Source organism: Ranitomeya imitator, chromosome 1, assembly GCF_032444005.1.
Source record: "Ranitomeya imitator isolate aRanImi1 chromosome 1, aRanImi1.pri, whole genome shotgun sequence".
Classification (NCBI taxonomy): domain Eukaryota; kingdom Metazoa; phylum Chordata; class Amphibia; order Anura; family Dendrobatidae; genus Ranitomeya; species Ranitomeya imitator.
Window position 1 is genome coordinate 345,777,229 of NC_091282.1, and position 16,073 is coordinate 345,793,301.

Here is a 16,073-nt window from a genome sequence, read left to right on the forward strand (position 1 = left end):
ATCATCTGATGTTCCAGATTTGTGGTATACCGGTGACTCTTAATGCACAGCAGGCGTTACTCGCTATTGATTTGGACTCGTTTCCCTATGAGTTCCGTACAGTGATTGTACATATTATTGTAGCAACAAGACTCAAAATTGCTAGTTACTGGAAAAACTCCAGGTGCCCCTCACTGCCCGAGGTCGTATCACTGATCAACGAAAATTGCCTATCAGAAAAAATAATCGCTACATCTAATAATAATATAGCTCAATTTCAGAAAAAATGGAACAATTGGTTATCTTTCCGTTTAAATACCGTTCTTAAATGACTTTGCAGATTTGCATATAGAGAATGTGATTGGATAGTTATTGTAATGTCACCATTTCCCCTATCCTCTTCCCTTCCCTAATCCCCATAACGTTGTGTTAATTATTAAGAATTTAATGTCAATAAGATGTAATGCTTGACACAATTTGTAAATAAAAATTTATGTTTAAAAAAAAAAAAAAAAAAGGCACCGATCTCCCCACACCATCAACAGATGAGCACATGGAGTGTCGCCTCCATGTACCCTCTTCTGCAGCGAGTCTAATGCCGGACAACCAGCCCTGTCCATTATGGGGGATTGAACTCTTTGGATGTACAGAGGCACTTTTTTGGCATCCGTGCAGCCCCCACTGCATCACCACTGTTAAAAGCGTATGATGCAAGGATGTGGCACTGTCCCTCTCCACCTCCCGATGAAAGGAATGGTGGATTGAGGTTTTCCTCTTTATCCCGCCACTGTCCAAAACCAGCAGCGATGGCAGGAGGACCTTCTGTATCCCGACCTGCTGCGTTACCTGCCACCCAGCAGCTTCTCCGGGTAAGTACCCAGGCTATAGGGTTCTGAGCAGGCGGTCTGGGGCTGCGCTGGCATTGGGGTCCCATCCTGGGGGGGGGGGGGGGTACATCCGGCTCTTCTCCTGTTCGGCGCCGGCCGGCACCGAAAAATGTCCCCCTGCTTAGGCCTTGTGCAGGCTGCGGCCGGAGACTCCACCTGCGCTATGATGCGCTCCGGCATCCCCGCCCACTATCCCGGGGCTTCTCATCCAGGACTAAAAGCGCCTATGCAGATCTGTCACGATGACATCTGGAAGTGGCTTCCTGGCACAAGGATCCGGAGGCATTAGCACTAACCACATCAGAAGTGCCACACTGCAGAGAAGACAGTGGACATGGGATCTGGGTAAGGGAGCGCTGCACTATCACTCCTGCACTTCTGTTGTACCCCATACTCTGTAGGAATCCCTATTAAAGGGGCAGATAAAGGGGTACATCATGTCCCAGCCTGGAACACCTAAAAAGTCTCATAAGACTAATAGTCTCTCACTTGTTGTAACTCCTGCCAGTCTGCATTTCCAAAAGCTCAGTTTCACTCTGCAAAGCCTGTGACCTCATATATGCTCAGGAGCCCCCCGCTGCCACCGAGCCCAGTGTACTTAGTACCTCTGAGTGTGTTTCGTTACTATCGCAATCCATGGGTTCTCTGGCCAAAGCGATTGAATCCTTCCGTGTTACTTCTGTGAATCACAAGGTTCACATGACTGACGTAGATGGATCCTCCCCTACACGGGAGCCATCAGCTACCAGGGCCGCAAGCTCTCTTGAAACGTACAGACATCTAGAAAACGGATCCGTAGTATGTCACCCGAGCAATCACGTGCCTTGGCGTCCATGAGCTCAGTTTCTCTTTCTCTCCAGAGGTTTGTAGCGAACATGATTCAGAGCATGAATCTGATGTCTATTTGGATTCGAATTGGCCAGATTTTCAGAAAACTGGATTCACTGATTGAGGCTATCAACCAGACTCAGAAGGATGACAGACTCCGGTTCTGTGCCGGATCACGCGGTGTCCGTCAAGTGGACTAAACGCCCTCACAGAGCATTTTCCATTCACCCGGAGTTCCGGGCTATAGTAAATCGGCACAGGGAGCTACCGGATAAACGCTTCACAGGACAAAGTCCTCTTGAGGCGAAGTATCCTTTTTCAGCTGATCTAAGGAAAGATTGGGCTGAATCTCCTGTAATAGACCTGCCAGTGTCTCGCCTGGGATCCAAAACCCTTCTATCCCTGCCGGATGGATCATCCATTAAAAATCCCACAGACCGTCATGCAGCGTGGGTAGCTAAAGCAATGGTCTCCTGGTCGAAGGCCTTGGCTAATAACATTCAGAGCAGATATCTTTCTCTGGTGGTAGTGCATCTGGCCAGCTAGATTTCTTGGGCAGGATATTGCCTAACACATGCATCTTTGGATGCGGCTAGCTGTGCTGCTCTGTCAGCGGCAGATTCCATCACAATCAGCAGGGCCAATGTAAAGCGGATTCTGTGTCAAGTCTGATATCCCTTCATTACCAGAGTGGCCATTTATTTGGAGGAAAGCTGGATCAGCTTTTATCCGATGCTACGTGAGGAAAGAGCAAATTTATTCCCTAGCAGAGGCTTAGGCGTCCTTTTCGGCATCTACAACAAATCCATTTCCTATCCTTTCTCGCCAATCCGGCTGGTCCACTACTTCTTCCGGATCAGGGCACTCACCATGCAGGAACAGAGGACCCAGGCCTCCTATAGGCCCAACCAGCAATGGAAAATTGAGCCAAACAGTCTGAATCTAAGGGGATCTAGGTCTCAGAAATTTTCTGCCCAATGACTCCTGGCATTATCCGGTTGACACCAGCAAGGCAGACGGCCGCCTACTTCTGTTTCGTCAGGTCTGGCTTTCCGTCGTCCACGACGAATGGGTCAGAGACCTGGTGTCTTCCGGATACCAAATGTGTTGAGAGACGTGAAGAAAAAAAAACAAAAAAAGTTTCTTCCCTTTCTGTCCTCCCAACGTCAGAGGCGAAAGCAAAAGCTTTTTCCCGAGCCATAGATTCATTGCATCACGATGGATGACGTCATTGTCCCAGTCCCAGAAAATGCAAGGTTCAAGGGATTCTTCTCAAACCTATTTGTTGTCCCAAAAAAGGACGGAAAGGTGAGACCCATTCTAGACCTCAAACTTCTCAACAGGTTTGTCAAGGTCCGTCATTTCCACATGGAGTCTCTGCGTTCGGTCATTACTTCAATGGAAACAGGGAGTTTCTGGCATTCATCGACATTCGAGATGCGTACCTGCATATCCCATGTGGGTTTTTTTTTTTTCACACCAGAAATTCCTGTTTTGTTGTTAGATATCCTTTTTAGGCGTAACTCTGGGCAAAAATGCTGGGAAAAAATGGTGAAGCGGTTCCTTTCGTGCAGCTGCTCCTTTCGTGCAGCTGCTCCTTTCGCGCAGCTGCTCCTTCGTCCCCTGCAGCATGCTCTTCTAGCGACTTGGGACAGGAACCCGTTCTCCCTCGGCCGGTGCCCGGTTCTATGGCTAGTGGTGACTACCGATGCCAGTATTCTGGGCTGAGGAGCAATCCATTCGTTAATCGAGACTCCCGATCAATGTCCTAGAGACCCGAGCGATATGGCTAGCCCTGCAGCAGTTCTGTTATCTCCTTGCAGTTCCAATATCTCCTGGTGGGTCACCCCATCCGAATTCAATCGAATGCCACGTCTGTAGCATACATCAATCATCAAGGGGGTAACCACAGCAGGGCAGCCATGTGTGAAGCAACTCGCATTCTCCGATGGACAGAACCACTCTGTAACCTCAGCAGTGCACATACCAGGTGTAGAAAAATGGGCGGCAGACTTCCTCAGCCATCAGTCTCTCCTCAAAGTGTGAACTTCATCTGGAAGTTTTCCAACAGATCTGTCTTCGCTGGGGGACCCCATATGAGGATCTGATGTCGTCCAGACTGAATGCCAAAGTTCCCGAGTTCATAGCTTTGTCTCGACAGCGAAGAGCCATCGTAGTGGATGCTCTAGTTCTTCCGTGGCGCTAGTTCCGTCTTCCACACATTTTTCTGCCGCTACTTCCAAGAGTCATCAGGAAGATCAAGGCCGAGGGGGTTCTGGTGATCCTGGTTGCTCTGGATTGGCCATGCCGGGCGTGGTTCGTGGAGTTGATGCGCCTAGTCAACTACGTGCTCTGGCGATTGCCGGATCGTCCAGATATGCTCTCCTACGGTGAGATTGAATCCTGGGTTCTGACCCAGGCTGGTCTTTCACACAGGTCGTTTCCACAATGATTAGTGCTTGTAAACCTTCGGTGGTACGCATTTATCACCGTACGTGGAAGACCTTTTTGCATGATGCAAGGATCGTGGAAGTCCTCCTTTTGTCTTCTCTATTCCCACCATGTTAGAGTTCCTACAGACTGGTCTGGACTCTGCTCTCTCAAGGGCTAGATCTCCACCTTATGGGTCTTATTCCAGTGTAGGATCGCTACAAAATCTCAGGTTGAAGACTTTCATGCAAGGGGTTTCACATATGGTACCCCCCCTATTACATGCTTTTTAGATCCTTGGGACCTCAACTTGGTCTTGTGAGTCCTACAGGAAACTCGTTTGAATTGCTTCAGAACATTTCGCTGACCCTTCTGTCCTCGAAGGTCACCTTCCTCGTTGCGATCAAATCAATCAGGCGAGTTTCGGAGCTAGCTGCTCTGTCCTGCCCTGCGCCTTTTATTTTCCTCAGGACAAGGTTGTTCTCAGGCCGTCTCCGTCTTCTTTTGCCCACGGTCATAGCGTCTTTCCACCTTAGCGAGCACATTGTTCTTCCTTCATTTTGTCCGGCTCCTGTCCACAGGGTGTAAAGGGCTCCGAATGTAGTCAGAACTCTGAGTAGGAATGTCTCGAGGATGGCGTCCTTCTGAAGGTCTGATGCTTTTGTTCGTGCTTCCTGAGGGTCACAGGAAGGGTTTAGCCACTTCAAAGGCCATGATAGCCAGGTAGATTCGTTCACCATCCAGGAGTCCTACCACATCAGAGGTAAGCCTATCCTAGCGGGGATCAGGGCACACTCCACTCGGCCAGTAGATGCTTCCTGGGCCATTCAGCATCAGGCGTTGGCGGAGCAGGTCTGTAAAGCTGCGACTTGGTCCAGTATACATACTTTCTCGAAGCACTATAATAGTCACACTCAAGCTTCTGCTGATGCGGGTCTGAGCAGAAGAATTCTGCAGGCCGCGGTGGCACACATCTAAGCAGTTGTTATATGAAGCCTGATCTTTTATGTTGTTTTCCCACCCAGGGGCTGCTTTGGGACATCCCATGGTCCTGTGTTCCCCAATGAGGCGAAGGAGAAACAGGGATCGATTGTTTTTGTTTTTTTTAAATTATTTCCTTTATTTAATGATTTTGTATGTTAACATGTCTGTCCATCCTGTGATTTTCAGAATTCCACTACTTTTACTTTTATGTTGCAATTTCATTCTTGTGTAGTTAAAACGCAGGCTACATGGCAACAAGTGCTGTTCTACATGAAGATCTCCAGTTTGGATTTCATGGTCTCATGACTCAGTAGTGCAGCATTGTGACATGCAATGTGAACACTGCAAAATTTGAACCGATTGGATTTTTGTTTGCCAGATTCATGCAACTTTGCCCAATTGGCTTCAAATTAGCTCGCTTAAAAATTGTAGGGGACGTCTTCCAAATTACTGCTGTGCTGAGGATTTCCACAGAATAAACTGACACTTGCAAATCTGCAACGTGCAGTAGATTTTAACCTTTGTAATATGAAGGGTAAAATGTGTACCTTAACTTTCAGCGTTATTTAAGCTAGTCTTTCGCTGGGGGTGGTGAACAGTGGAAAATGCTCTTTGGGAATGTACTCTTATAGTTACATTTGTGTGGTTGTGTTTCTAATCATCGCATTTCCTTTTATAGATTAACAAAAGAACAGGACAGCCTATAGTGAACATATTTACAGACAAGGAGACTGGTAAACCAAAGGGTGATGGAACGGTTTCATTTGAGGATCCACCTTCTGCAAAGACTGCCGTGGAGATGTTTGATGGTTTGTATCTACAGTCTTGACCTACAAAGGTTGATGCATAATTTTTTTTTTATTCATGAAAGTTTAGATGATGGAATTCTTTCCAAAGTATTCAATGTTTATAGCATACTGTGGCAAGGGTAATGGCCATACCTCTATTTGCAGTTTCATGGTGGCGACTCTGAGGTGTTTTAGCACTCATGCCAGACTGCATCAAAGGGGGTGGGGGTTGGGGATTCCCATGCTTTGACTAGGCTAAGCCTCCCAGAAACTGTTCTGTAATTTATCAAGCATATGACACACCCCTTTTTTAACCTGTTCGCCCCAAGCCTGTTTTCATCAATAATAATAATCTTTTTATATAGCGCTAACATATTCCGCAGCGCTTTACAGCTTGCACACATTATCGTCGCTGTCCCCGTTGGGGCTCACAATCTAAATTCCCTATCAGTATGTCTTTGGTATGTGGGAGGAAACCGGAGTGCCCGGAGGAAACCCACGCAAACACGGAGAGAATATACAAACTCTTAGCAGATGTTGTTCATGGTGGGGTTTGAACCCAGGACTCAAAGGCCAAATTTTCCAGTTCTGACCAGTGTCACTTCATGTGGTAATAACTCTGGAGTGCTTAAACGGATCCCAGTGATTGAGTTTTTTTTTTCTTTCCCCGTGACTCATTGTACTTTATGGTAGTAAATTTAGGTAGATTTTTTGTTTTTGTGAAAATATCGGGAATTTGGTGAAAAATGTGTAATTTTCAAACTTTTAGGGCATGTGCACATGTTCAGTTTTTTTTTTTGCGTTTTTCGCTATAAAAATGCATTAAAAATGCATACATAATGCATCCTATCATTTAGAATGCATTCTGCAATTTTTGTGCACATGATGTGTTTTTTTCCGTGAAAAAAAAGCATTGCGGTAAAAAAAAAAAGCAGCATGTTCATTAATTTTGTGGATTTTTCGCGTTTTTCCCGCTATTCTATGCATTGGGCGGGGGGGAGGGCAAAAAAACGCATGCGGATTTCTGGCACAAATGTCCGTTTTTTGTCAGGAAATTTCTGCAAGAAATCCTGACGTGTGCACATACCTTTAATTTTTATGCCCTTAAATCAAGCTTACAGAGTGAGGCTGCACCCCCTGGCTGGGAGTATGTATAATGTATACATACCCTCCGGTCCCAACTCAGAAACCTGCCATTCCTCGCTGCATGTGCTGGGGGGATGCACAATTCTGCAGTCTCACAGTGATTGCAGACTTATTGATTTGGACTAGACAACCTTTTTAAATGTATGATATTTGGACCTTCTTTGGCAAAAGCTGAGATGCTTTTGGCTTGTCCAATGGAAATCCATGCATGTTTGTTTTTATTTTATTCCCTCATTTCCAAGATTGCCTGCTGTCCTCTAGACTGCAGTTAAGGTGAAAACCACTAGTAGTAGACCTTATCTACTTGGTAGCCAGCATAGGTAAAACTACATCAGTCAAGCCCTTCAACTGTAATGTTTCCTGTGCCCACCACTAAGTTGCCCTTGTTGGAGCTGCTTGTGCTTTAATGGTCAACAATGGCTCCAGGATGAATATGACCAGGAATATTTGATCAGTAAAATGTTTTCATGTCCCAAAGTAAAATTTCTAGCTTTGCTTGTTTTTTTTTTTTTTTTTTTTTTTTTTTTTTAATTCTACCCTTCTACTGTACTGGCTGCAAATTTGAAGTCAAAGTGGTGTGTGTGGTTGAATACATTGAGATGGAAGCTGCCTGATGTCTTGATTGGATGGGGTGAAATATATACATAAATGGCCTAAATGAATTCTTGATATGTTTTTAGTTAACCTACATGCAGTCTGCTCATTGAAACGTGTGTTTTTATATGGACTTTATTTTATTTTTTATTAAAGGAAAAGAATTTCAGGGGAACAAATTGAAAGTGGCCTTGGCCCGCAAGAAGTCTCTTCTTGGTGGCATGCGAGGCGGGTTGCTGCCTCGTGATGGTCGCGGTCATCCCCCACTCCTTAGAGGTGGTAAGTGTTACTTATGTTTATTTGCAAGTGTTTTTTCTGTTTTGATTGAACACTCAAGTGGACCATTAGATTTTTTTTTAATTGCTTTGACATTAATCGACACTTTAACTTGCAGGTCCCATGGGGCGTATGGGTGGCAGAGGTGGCGAACGCGGTGGATTCATGCCCAGAGGGCCAAGGGCACCGAGGGGTAGTCCAGTTAGTGGCGGCCCCAATGTACAGCACAGAGCTGGAGACTGGCAGTGTCCTAACCCGTAAGTCTTTATAGTGAAGAAAATAAACCTTGTCTGTGAAATGGTGATGCCGGGTCTTTTCTCCATTTATTTAAACGCTATTTTTTTTTTTTTTTTTTTTTTTTTTAAGGGATTGTGGAAATCAGAATTTTGCTTGGCGGACAGAGTGTAACCAGTGCAAGGCACCCAAACCTGAAGGCTTCATTCCTCCTCCATTCCCACCACCAGGTAATCTGAATCGTTACCTGTTGTTTAAACTGCTCTTAGACCCAGCATGGGACAGAAACATTTTCCTACCACTTTTGATCCACTGATGAACATTTTCCTGTCTTGTTTCCTCTTGACGTGCGTACTTCTTAAAATTGCCTAAAGAGAAAATGCAAATCAAAAAAATATATTTTCTCTTATAAAGTGTTTTTCAAACATTAATACCGGGAGCTTTTCTTTGACAAAAACATGTTAGTGATGCACATTGCATCACTAACACCACACTGGGGCCAGTTTAATAGCTAGAAATGCTGATGGGTTCCTTTTTAATCTTATTTTTTTTTGATCCAGGAGATAAGCTGTCACCAGAGGTTTGAAAGTGGCTTTCTTTCCCATTGAAAACACATGAATGCTCAGCCAAATGTTTGCATGATGGTGGAGGGGTTTGGAGAGATGTGCCTGGATAAATTCTCAGTCTAAAGCTGGCCATACATGTGAGAACTGTTGGCAGACAGCGATCTCTTCTGACTTCCGCTATACACATGTGCTCTTGGCATTTTTGGCTCACTTTCGCATCAGAAAAGGGCCAGTGAAGTAACATCTATAGATATGCCGGCTTGCATGTATGAACAGCCGCTTAAGCACGTGCTAGATGTGATGTCACCAACCAGATTTAGTGGACATTATTAATGTTAAATCTCACCATCTATGGTGTGCTATGTTTAGGCATATATTCAGCAGTGCTCTTCAAATACTGACTGAACAAAGTTACCTGTAACAACTAGTGATGAGCGATTGTACTCGTTGCTTGGGTGGCCTCCGAGTATTTGACTGCTCGGAGATTGTTTTCATCGCCTCAGCAGCATGATTTACAGCTGTTAGCTAGCTTGATTACACGTGGGAATTCCCTAGCAACCAGACAACCCTCACATGTACTCAGCCTTGCTAGTAGCTGTAAATCATTCAGCTGCCGTGATGAAAACTAAATCTCTGAACAGTAACAAATACTCGGAGATCACCTGCGTGTGCTCCTGAAAACCCGAGCAACGAGTATACTTGCTCTTCACTAGTAACAACCTGTGACTTTAGTGGTGAAGCTCATATGGGAATACCTGTCAACATATGGCAGCCAGAATTGCAGAAGCAAACTATCGTGCTGTGCTGCATTCTCTTTAACTCCTGTAACTCTGGCCTTTAAGGTCTGAGATACAAAATACCTCTCCAGCATTATGCCCCGGGTAGCTTTTTTTTTTTTTTTTTGTTAAATTTCTTTATCCATTTCCATCTTTCTCCCATTCTTCAGGTGGTGAACGAGGTAGAGGAGGACCAGGAATGAGGGGAGGCAGAGGACTAATGGATCGTGGTGGCCCTGGGATGTTTAGAGGTGGTCGTGGAGGAGATAGAGGCTTTAGAGGCCGTGGAATGGATAGAGGTTTTGGTGGAGGAAGGAGAGGTGGACCTCCAGGGCCTCTGTTGGAATCAATGGGAGGAAGAGGCGGTGGTAGACGTGGTGGTCCAGGCAAGTTGGACAAGTAAGTTGAGAAGAAGAAAAATTGTAGTGGATTTATTTGTGTATTAAACAAATAAACTTTTTTTTTTCCCCTTCTTTCCACTAGGGGTGATCACCGCCAGGAGCGCAGGGAAAGACCTTACTAGCAGTTTAAAGCCTCCTTTACTACCAGATTTATTTTTTAAGCCAGAAATGTTTTAAATTTATAATTCCATATTTATAATGCTAGCATGGAGTCCTTCCATTGTTACATTATGACTATACTTTGTCTGTAGTATTCACAATTTGTGGAGATATTAAAATGGAAGTTTAATGGTAGTACCAATGTTTCTTTTATTTTATAATTTTCCTTGCACCTCATAATTCCAGGCTTTGTCTGTAAAATATACTAAGTTTTACAGAAGTGGATTTGTCAGCATGTATAACTATGATGAAAATAAGGTTGAAGAGTGTGTGGTTATGACCATTTCTTGTGACAATATTATCTTATTTGTCCGCTTGTTCCAGCATACATGGCCCATTTTTGTGGGCCAAGGTCGGGCTTGTTTCCCCTTTCAAGCATTTGAAGAGATCAGGGTTTCAGTATGATTGATACATGTTTTGCTTATTTTTGTTGCAAGAATTATTGGGGGAATGTCATGAATTTTATACTTTTGGCTTGTACCGGTTGTTGACTCCACATTACAGTAATAAAACTCTGTAAACCAGTGTCTAATCTATGGTTTCTGGTCTTAGTTGAATAAACCTTCAGGTATTTAAAAAAAACAAACAATAAATGATCAATGGAAAAGATCACACATCATATTAGAACAAAATGTTTCCCTATATAAAACAAAACTACCAATATATTTTGTAGTATAGTTTTATATAGTGTCATTTCTCTTATAGTCTTAAAAGAATGGCTGAAAATAACCCCAGGCGTTTTGTTCTGATCAGCCATGATTAACTAAATAAGCTTAATCCTTTTAATCCTTGAGGATTTCTGGAATGCTCAATTAACACAGGGTGGAATTAAGTGATAATTTAAAGAAATGTCAATACATCAAACTTATCAGCTTTTGAAGATTTTGACTGTTCACTTCATAAAACCAAAACTGATTCCAGTGGATAAAAATGTACGTGGTTTCTATACTTTCCTAACTCCTAACTGACGTTTAATAGGGTAATGGTCCCCTGTACATCTGCTACTATTCTGAGTGCAGAGCCTGTTCCCATAAGAACTTGGATCAATATTGGAAGTTGGAATTCTCTTTGAAACAGTAATGCCAAATTCCAAAATGCTATCAATGATCTCTTTATTATTCATGCTAAGTATTTTGGCATCAGAAAGAAATCAATGTACCGTATGTAACATCGTTGGCTCCCTCTTTATTCGGCAAGCTATAGCGCTGACTGAAGAAGCTGCATCAAGAACCTGGATACCGGGAGTGCACCGATAATCAGCTGTTCGGCGCCGCAACTGCATGTGTTGCAGCTGTGAGAGTCACAACAAATGCATGGAGAGCCTGAGTGTTGCGACTGTCCCACAGCAACGACACATGCAGCTGTAGCGCTGAACAGTTATTACTTTTTAGGTGGATTGCTGTTAAGGGAACTAGAGAAAAAAAAATCTCTAAATCTTCAGCATAGCGAGTGTGAGCGAGCTGAGTGTGACGTGAGCGTAAGTGTGAATGGCGGTAAGTGTGACTTGTGACTTTGGATTCAGGGAGTTTCCAAGGGAGGAATTACTGAATTGCTGTCTGTTTTTTATTAATACTTTGTATTTATTTTTTATTTTTTTTAATTAACTTTTCTGTCTGGTGCAATCCCCATTAGGAAATGTGCTCCACTCTTGTTAATGCCATCCAGTGCACATCTTGCCACATGTATGCAATCCTTGAGCAGCCAATAGAGGGTGCATACTGCTGTGCGAGATGTGAGCACGTTGTGCATTTGGAAACACAGATTCTGAATCTAAATGTGCAGCTGGCAACGCTGAGATCCATAGACAATACGGAGAGGAGTCTTCTGCTCACAGAGTAGACGCTCAATGGGACAGATGAGGGGGGGGGGGGTGGTAGGATGGAGCTGCAGGACGATGAAGTAGCAAGCTGGGTGACAGTTAAAAAGCGTGGAAGAGTGCCAGGGAGGCTAGTCCTGATCTGGAACACCCCAATAAGTTTGCTAAGTTGGCAGATGAGGGGGGTGCCAGTACAGGGGTAGCACTGCTGCAGCCAGGCATGTCCTCTGAAAGCCGGAGGAGTGACTGCTCCAGTAAGGAGGGAAATAGCAGAGCAGGCCAGACAGGTGCTGGTAGTGGGGGACTCGATTATTAGGGGAACAGATAGGGCAATCTGTCAAAAAGACAAAGATCGTCGAACGGTGTGCTGCCTACCTGGCGCTCGAGTCCGACACACCGCTGATTGGGTTGACCGATTACTGTGAGGGGCTGGTGAGGACCCAGCGGTTATGGTGCACATTGGCACAAATGACAAAGTTAGAGGTAGGTGGAAGGTCCTTAAAGATGATTTCAGGGAATTAGCCGCAAGCTGAAAGCAAGGACCTCCAACGTGGTATATTCCGATATACTGCCTGTGCCACGCCAGAGAGGCAACGGGAGATTAGGGAGGTTAATAAGTGGCTCAAGAATTGGTGTAGGAAGGAGGGGTTTGGGTTCCTGCAGAACTGGGCCAACTTCTCAGTTGGCTACAGGCTCTACGCTAGGGACGGGCTGCATCTCAATGGGGAAGGTGCAGCTGTGCTGGGGGAGAAAATGGCTAGAAGGTTAGAGGAGTGTTTAAACTAGGAATTGGGGGGGAGGGTATTCATTTTATAGGAGGGGAAGATAGTGCAGATAGAGACCTGGGCACAAATAAGGAAGATGGGGGTGGCGGTGGCATGGGGGGTGGGGTAAGAACAGTTAATAATTTAAGAAATAGAGGTACAGAGAGGAACATCAAGTGCATGTATACTAATGCCAGATGCCTCACCAACAAAATGGACGAATTAGAACTAATGTTGTTGGAGCATAATTATGACATGGTGGGGATATCTGAAACCTGGCTAGACGAGAGCCATGACTGGGCTGTTAACTTGCAGGCCTATAGCCCAGTGGTTCTCAACCTTTCTAATGCCGTGACCCCGCAATACAGTTCCTCATGTTGCGGTGACCCCCAACCCAAAAAATAATTTTGGTGGCTACTTTAAAACTGTAATTTTATTAGTTATGATTCGGAATGTAAATATCTGATATGCATTATGTATTGTATTCTCATTGCTACAAATCAAACATAATAAATAATCACAAAAACAATTACCGTATATACTCGAGGAGGCTGCGGCATCGAAGATCAGCTGTCCGGGGGAAGGAGCGGGACGCCGGGAGCAGGTAAGTATGTCATATTTACCTTCCCTCGTTCCACACGCCGGGCGCCGCTCCATCTTCCCGGCGTCTCTCCGCACTGACTGTGCAGGTCAGAGGGCGCGATGACGCATATAGTGTGCGCGCCGCCCTCTGCCTGATCAGTCAGTGCAGAGAGACGCCGGGAAGATGGCGCCGAGGAGCTGCAAGCAAGAGAGGTGAGTATGTGTTTTTTTTATTTTTTTTATTGCAGCAGCAGCAGCACAGATTTATGTGGAGCATCTATGGGGCAATGGTGCAGAGCGCTATATGGCAGAGCTATGGGGCAACGGTGCAGAGCACTGTATGGCACAGCTATGGGGCAACAGTGCAGAGCACTATATGGCACAGCTATGGGGCAACGGTGCAGAGCACTGTATATATGGCACAGCTTTATGTGGAGTATCTATCTGGGGCTACGGTGCAGAGCATTGTATATGGCACAGCTTATACTCGGGTCGGCTTATACTCGAGTATATACGGTATATGTTGAGAAATATTTATTACGAATTCCAATAAATAACATTTCACCATGGCATACCATGGGTTTAAATATAACAGTAAACAGTGCAATATTTTGCAACAGTATGCTGCCAAATTCAGTGAGATCGTTGTGGTTGCTTCTTGCTTACCAATTCAGAAATTCTTGGGACAGTCTTTGCAAGGGCACAGCGAAGATCATTTTCCACAACAAGTCTACTTCGGTATTTAGACTTGATTACCAGCAATCTGGAAAACCCTGTTTCGCAAAGATATGTTGTTGGAAAAGGAAGAAGGCGCAGCACAGTCTCAGACAGAATAGGCTATAGCTATAAACTCTTAATCCAGAATTTTGTCAGTGGCATTGTAGAGAAATCTGTCGCTGCATCATAGTTAATTAGGTCGATGAACTCTTCTTGCGCTGTCTCCGGAACATCTTCAACTTTCACTGTGAATAGACTTCTGGCAAGTGCAAATGGGGTGTCAGGTAGATTAGGAAAGTATGATGAAATTTCCTCTGAAAACATGTGCAAATGTTCTTTCACAGAAGATATCATCATAATTTTGTTGTCTGGCTCAATGTAATGTTCCTCAAAGAAGGCAGATAATGTAGGAAACATGTAAAAAAAAATTTTATCCAATTTATCTTTCCAAAGCTGAAGTTTCATTTAGAATGATCTCATTTTTTCAGACAAATCGAGGCACGTTGCATTTGGTCCTTGCAGTGATAAATTTAAGTCATTCAAGATGACAAAGATGTCCACCAAGTAAGCTATTTTCTGCAGCTCAGTTTTATCGCTAAACAATGCTTCGAATTGCGGTCTTGCTTTCTGATTAAAAAACGTTTTCAGTTCCTCACGAAGCTCAAAGACACGTTTTAAAACTTTTCCTCTTGACAACCATCTGACTTCAGTGTGAAATAACAGAGCATTGTTTGGCGCATCTAGATCGTTGCACAGTTGGCAAAACAGCCGACTGTTTAAGGCGCTCGACTTAACAAAATTGACACATGTTATGACGCTTTTCATTACTTCTTGTAAATCTTGCGGCAGTGTCTTAGTCGCTAATATTTGGCGATGTATCATACAGTGTGTTCCGATTGCTTTTGGCGATTCATTTTGTAGCAAACGCTGAAATCCTGAGCGACATCCTAGCATAGTAGGAGCACCATCTGTGCATACACCGCAAACCTTTTCCCAGGAGATGTTATGCGCTTTTAGAAAAGAACCAACTGCATCAAAAATATCATGTGCAGTTGTTGTTGTTTCAAGCGGTTTGCAAAAAAGAAACTCATCTTTAAAGTCGCCATCATGAATATACCTTGCGTAAACCAACAACTGTGCACAGTTTGCCATGTCTGTAGATTCGTCAAGCTGGATACTGAATATTGGTAGTGGTGCAGATTTAATTTCCTAGATCACCTGATCAAGAATATCAGCAGACATGTCCTCTATTCTTCTGCGGACAGTGTCATTAGATAAGGAAATCGCATTCAATTTCTGAACATATTCATTTCCAATTATCACTCGAACTATGTCTTTTGCAGCTGGCAACAGTAAATCCTCACCAATGGTGTGAGGTTTCATAGCTCTGGCAATTCTGAGTGCCACCAAATATGACGCTTCAACAGCTGCTACATTGTGTTTATGGTACTGGCCACCAGTGTCAAATCTAGATTTCTTGAGTCCATCAGCTTTGCTTCTAAAATAGCTGATATCCTTGCTAGCAAAGAGTGGATGCTTGCTATCAAAATGCCGTTTTAGTTTGTTCGGCTTCATAGATTCAGCTGAGAGAACTTCAGTACAAATAACACATTGTGGTTTCTCAATTCCTGCTGAAATTATGGAGGTAAAACCATACTGCAAGAAAACCTCAGTGTATTTTCTTTTCTTAATATTCTTTTCTACACGATTCATTGTCATGAGACGGTTTCCTAAAAAAAATAAATAAAAGATGGTCGCGTCTAAAGAGCTTGTTAAAGTTTCCTATTATTTACTATTCCCTGTGTTGTTTTCTATTACACACCTGTTACTATGACCAGGGGGCCGTATTCACATGCTTAAAGCGCACCTGTCACCCCCTTTGACCCTATGAAGCTGCTGCCATTACCTTGTGGGTGCAGTGAATAGCATCCTTATACATCTTTTCTTATCTTCTTCATCCTCAGGAATGCTCAGAAATTCATCTTTATAATCTTCTTGGCAGCTCCACAATCCATAACATCGCATTACGTGTGTCCGGCGCCGGACACACGTAATGCGATGTTATGGATCGTGGAGCGTCCCCCCCCCCCCCCTTAATTAGACATCCTTCCTTATTACAGGGATAATTCTCCATTTGTCACTTCTT

At 44.1% G+C, this 16,073-nt stretch overlaps 1 protein-coding gene and 1 pseudogene across 5 annotated transcripts in view; one reads left to right on the forward strand and one right to left on the reverse strand.

The window, feature by feature from the left end:
- EWSR1 (EWS RNA binding protein 1) overlaps positions 1–10,580 on the forward strand; it is a 54,623-nt gene extending 44,043 nt beyond the window's left edge. For 3 of the 5 annotated variants that reach the window (XR_011319469.1, XM_069759953.1, XM_069759947.1), the window contains 6 exons: positions 5,788–5,917; positions 7,793–7,915; positions 8,031–8,169; positions 8,279–8,376; positions 9,659–9,887; positions 9,972–10,580. Coding sequence is in view for 4 of the 5 variants with exons in the window: in XM_069759953.1 (XP_069616054.1) it covers positions 5,788–5,917; positions 7,793–7,915; positions 8,031–8,169; positions 8,279–8,376; positions 9,659–9,887; positions 9,972–10,011 (759 nt within the window). In the remaining variant the exon portion in view is untranslated. The remainder of the gene's footprint in view (positions 1–5,787; positions 5,918–7,792; positions 7,916–8,030; positions 8,170–8,278; positions 8,377–9,658; positions 9,888–9,971) is intronic. The other 2 variants (XM_069759941.1, XM_069759934.1) reach the window with 2 other exon arrangements.
- A 3,263-nt stretch (positions 10,581–13,843) lies between these two features.
- Positions 13,844–15,640, reverse strand: LOC138671827 (zinc finger BED domain-containing protein 5-like; annotated as a pseudogene).
- Positions 15,641–16,073: the final 433 nt, after the last annotated feature.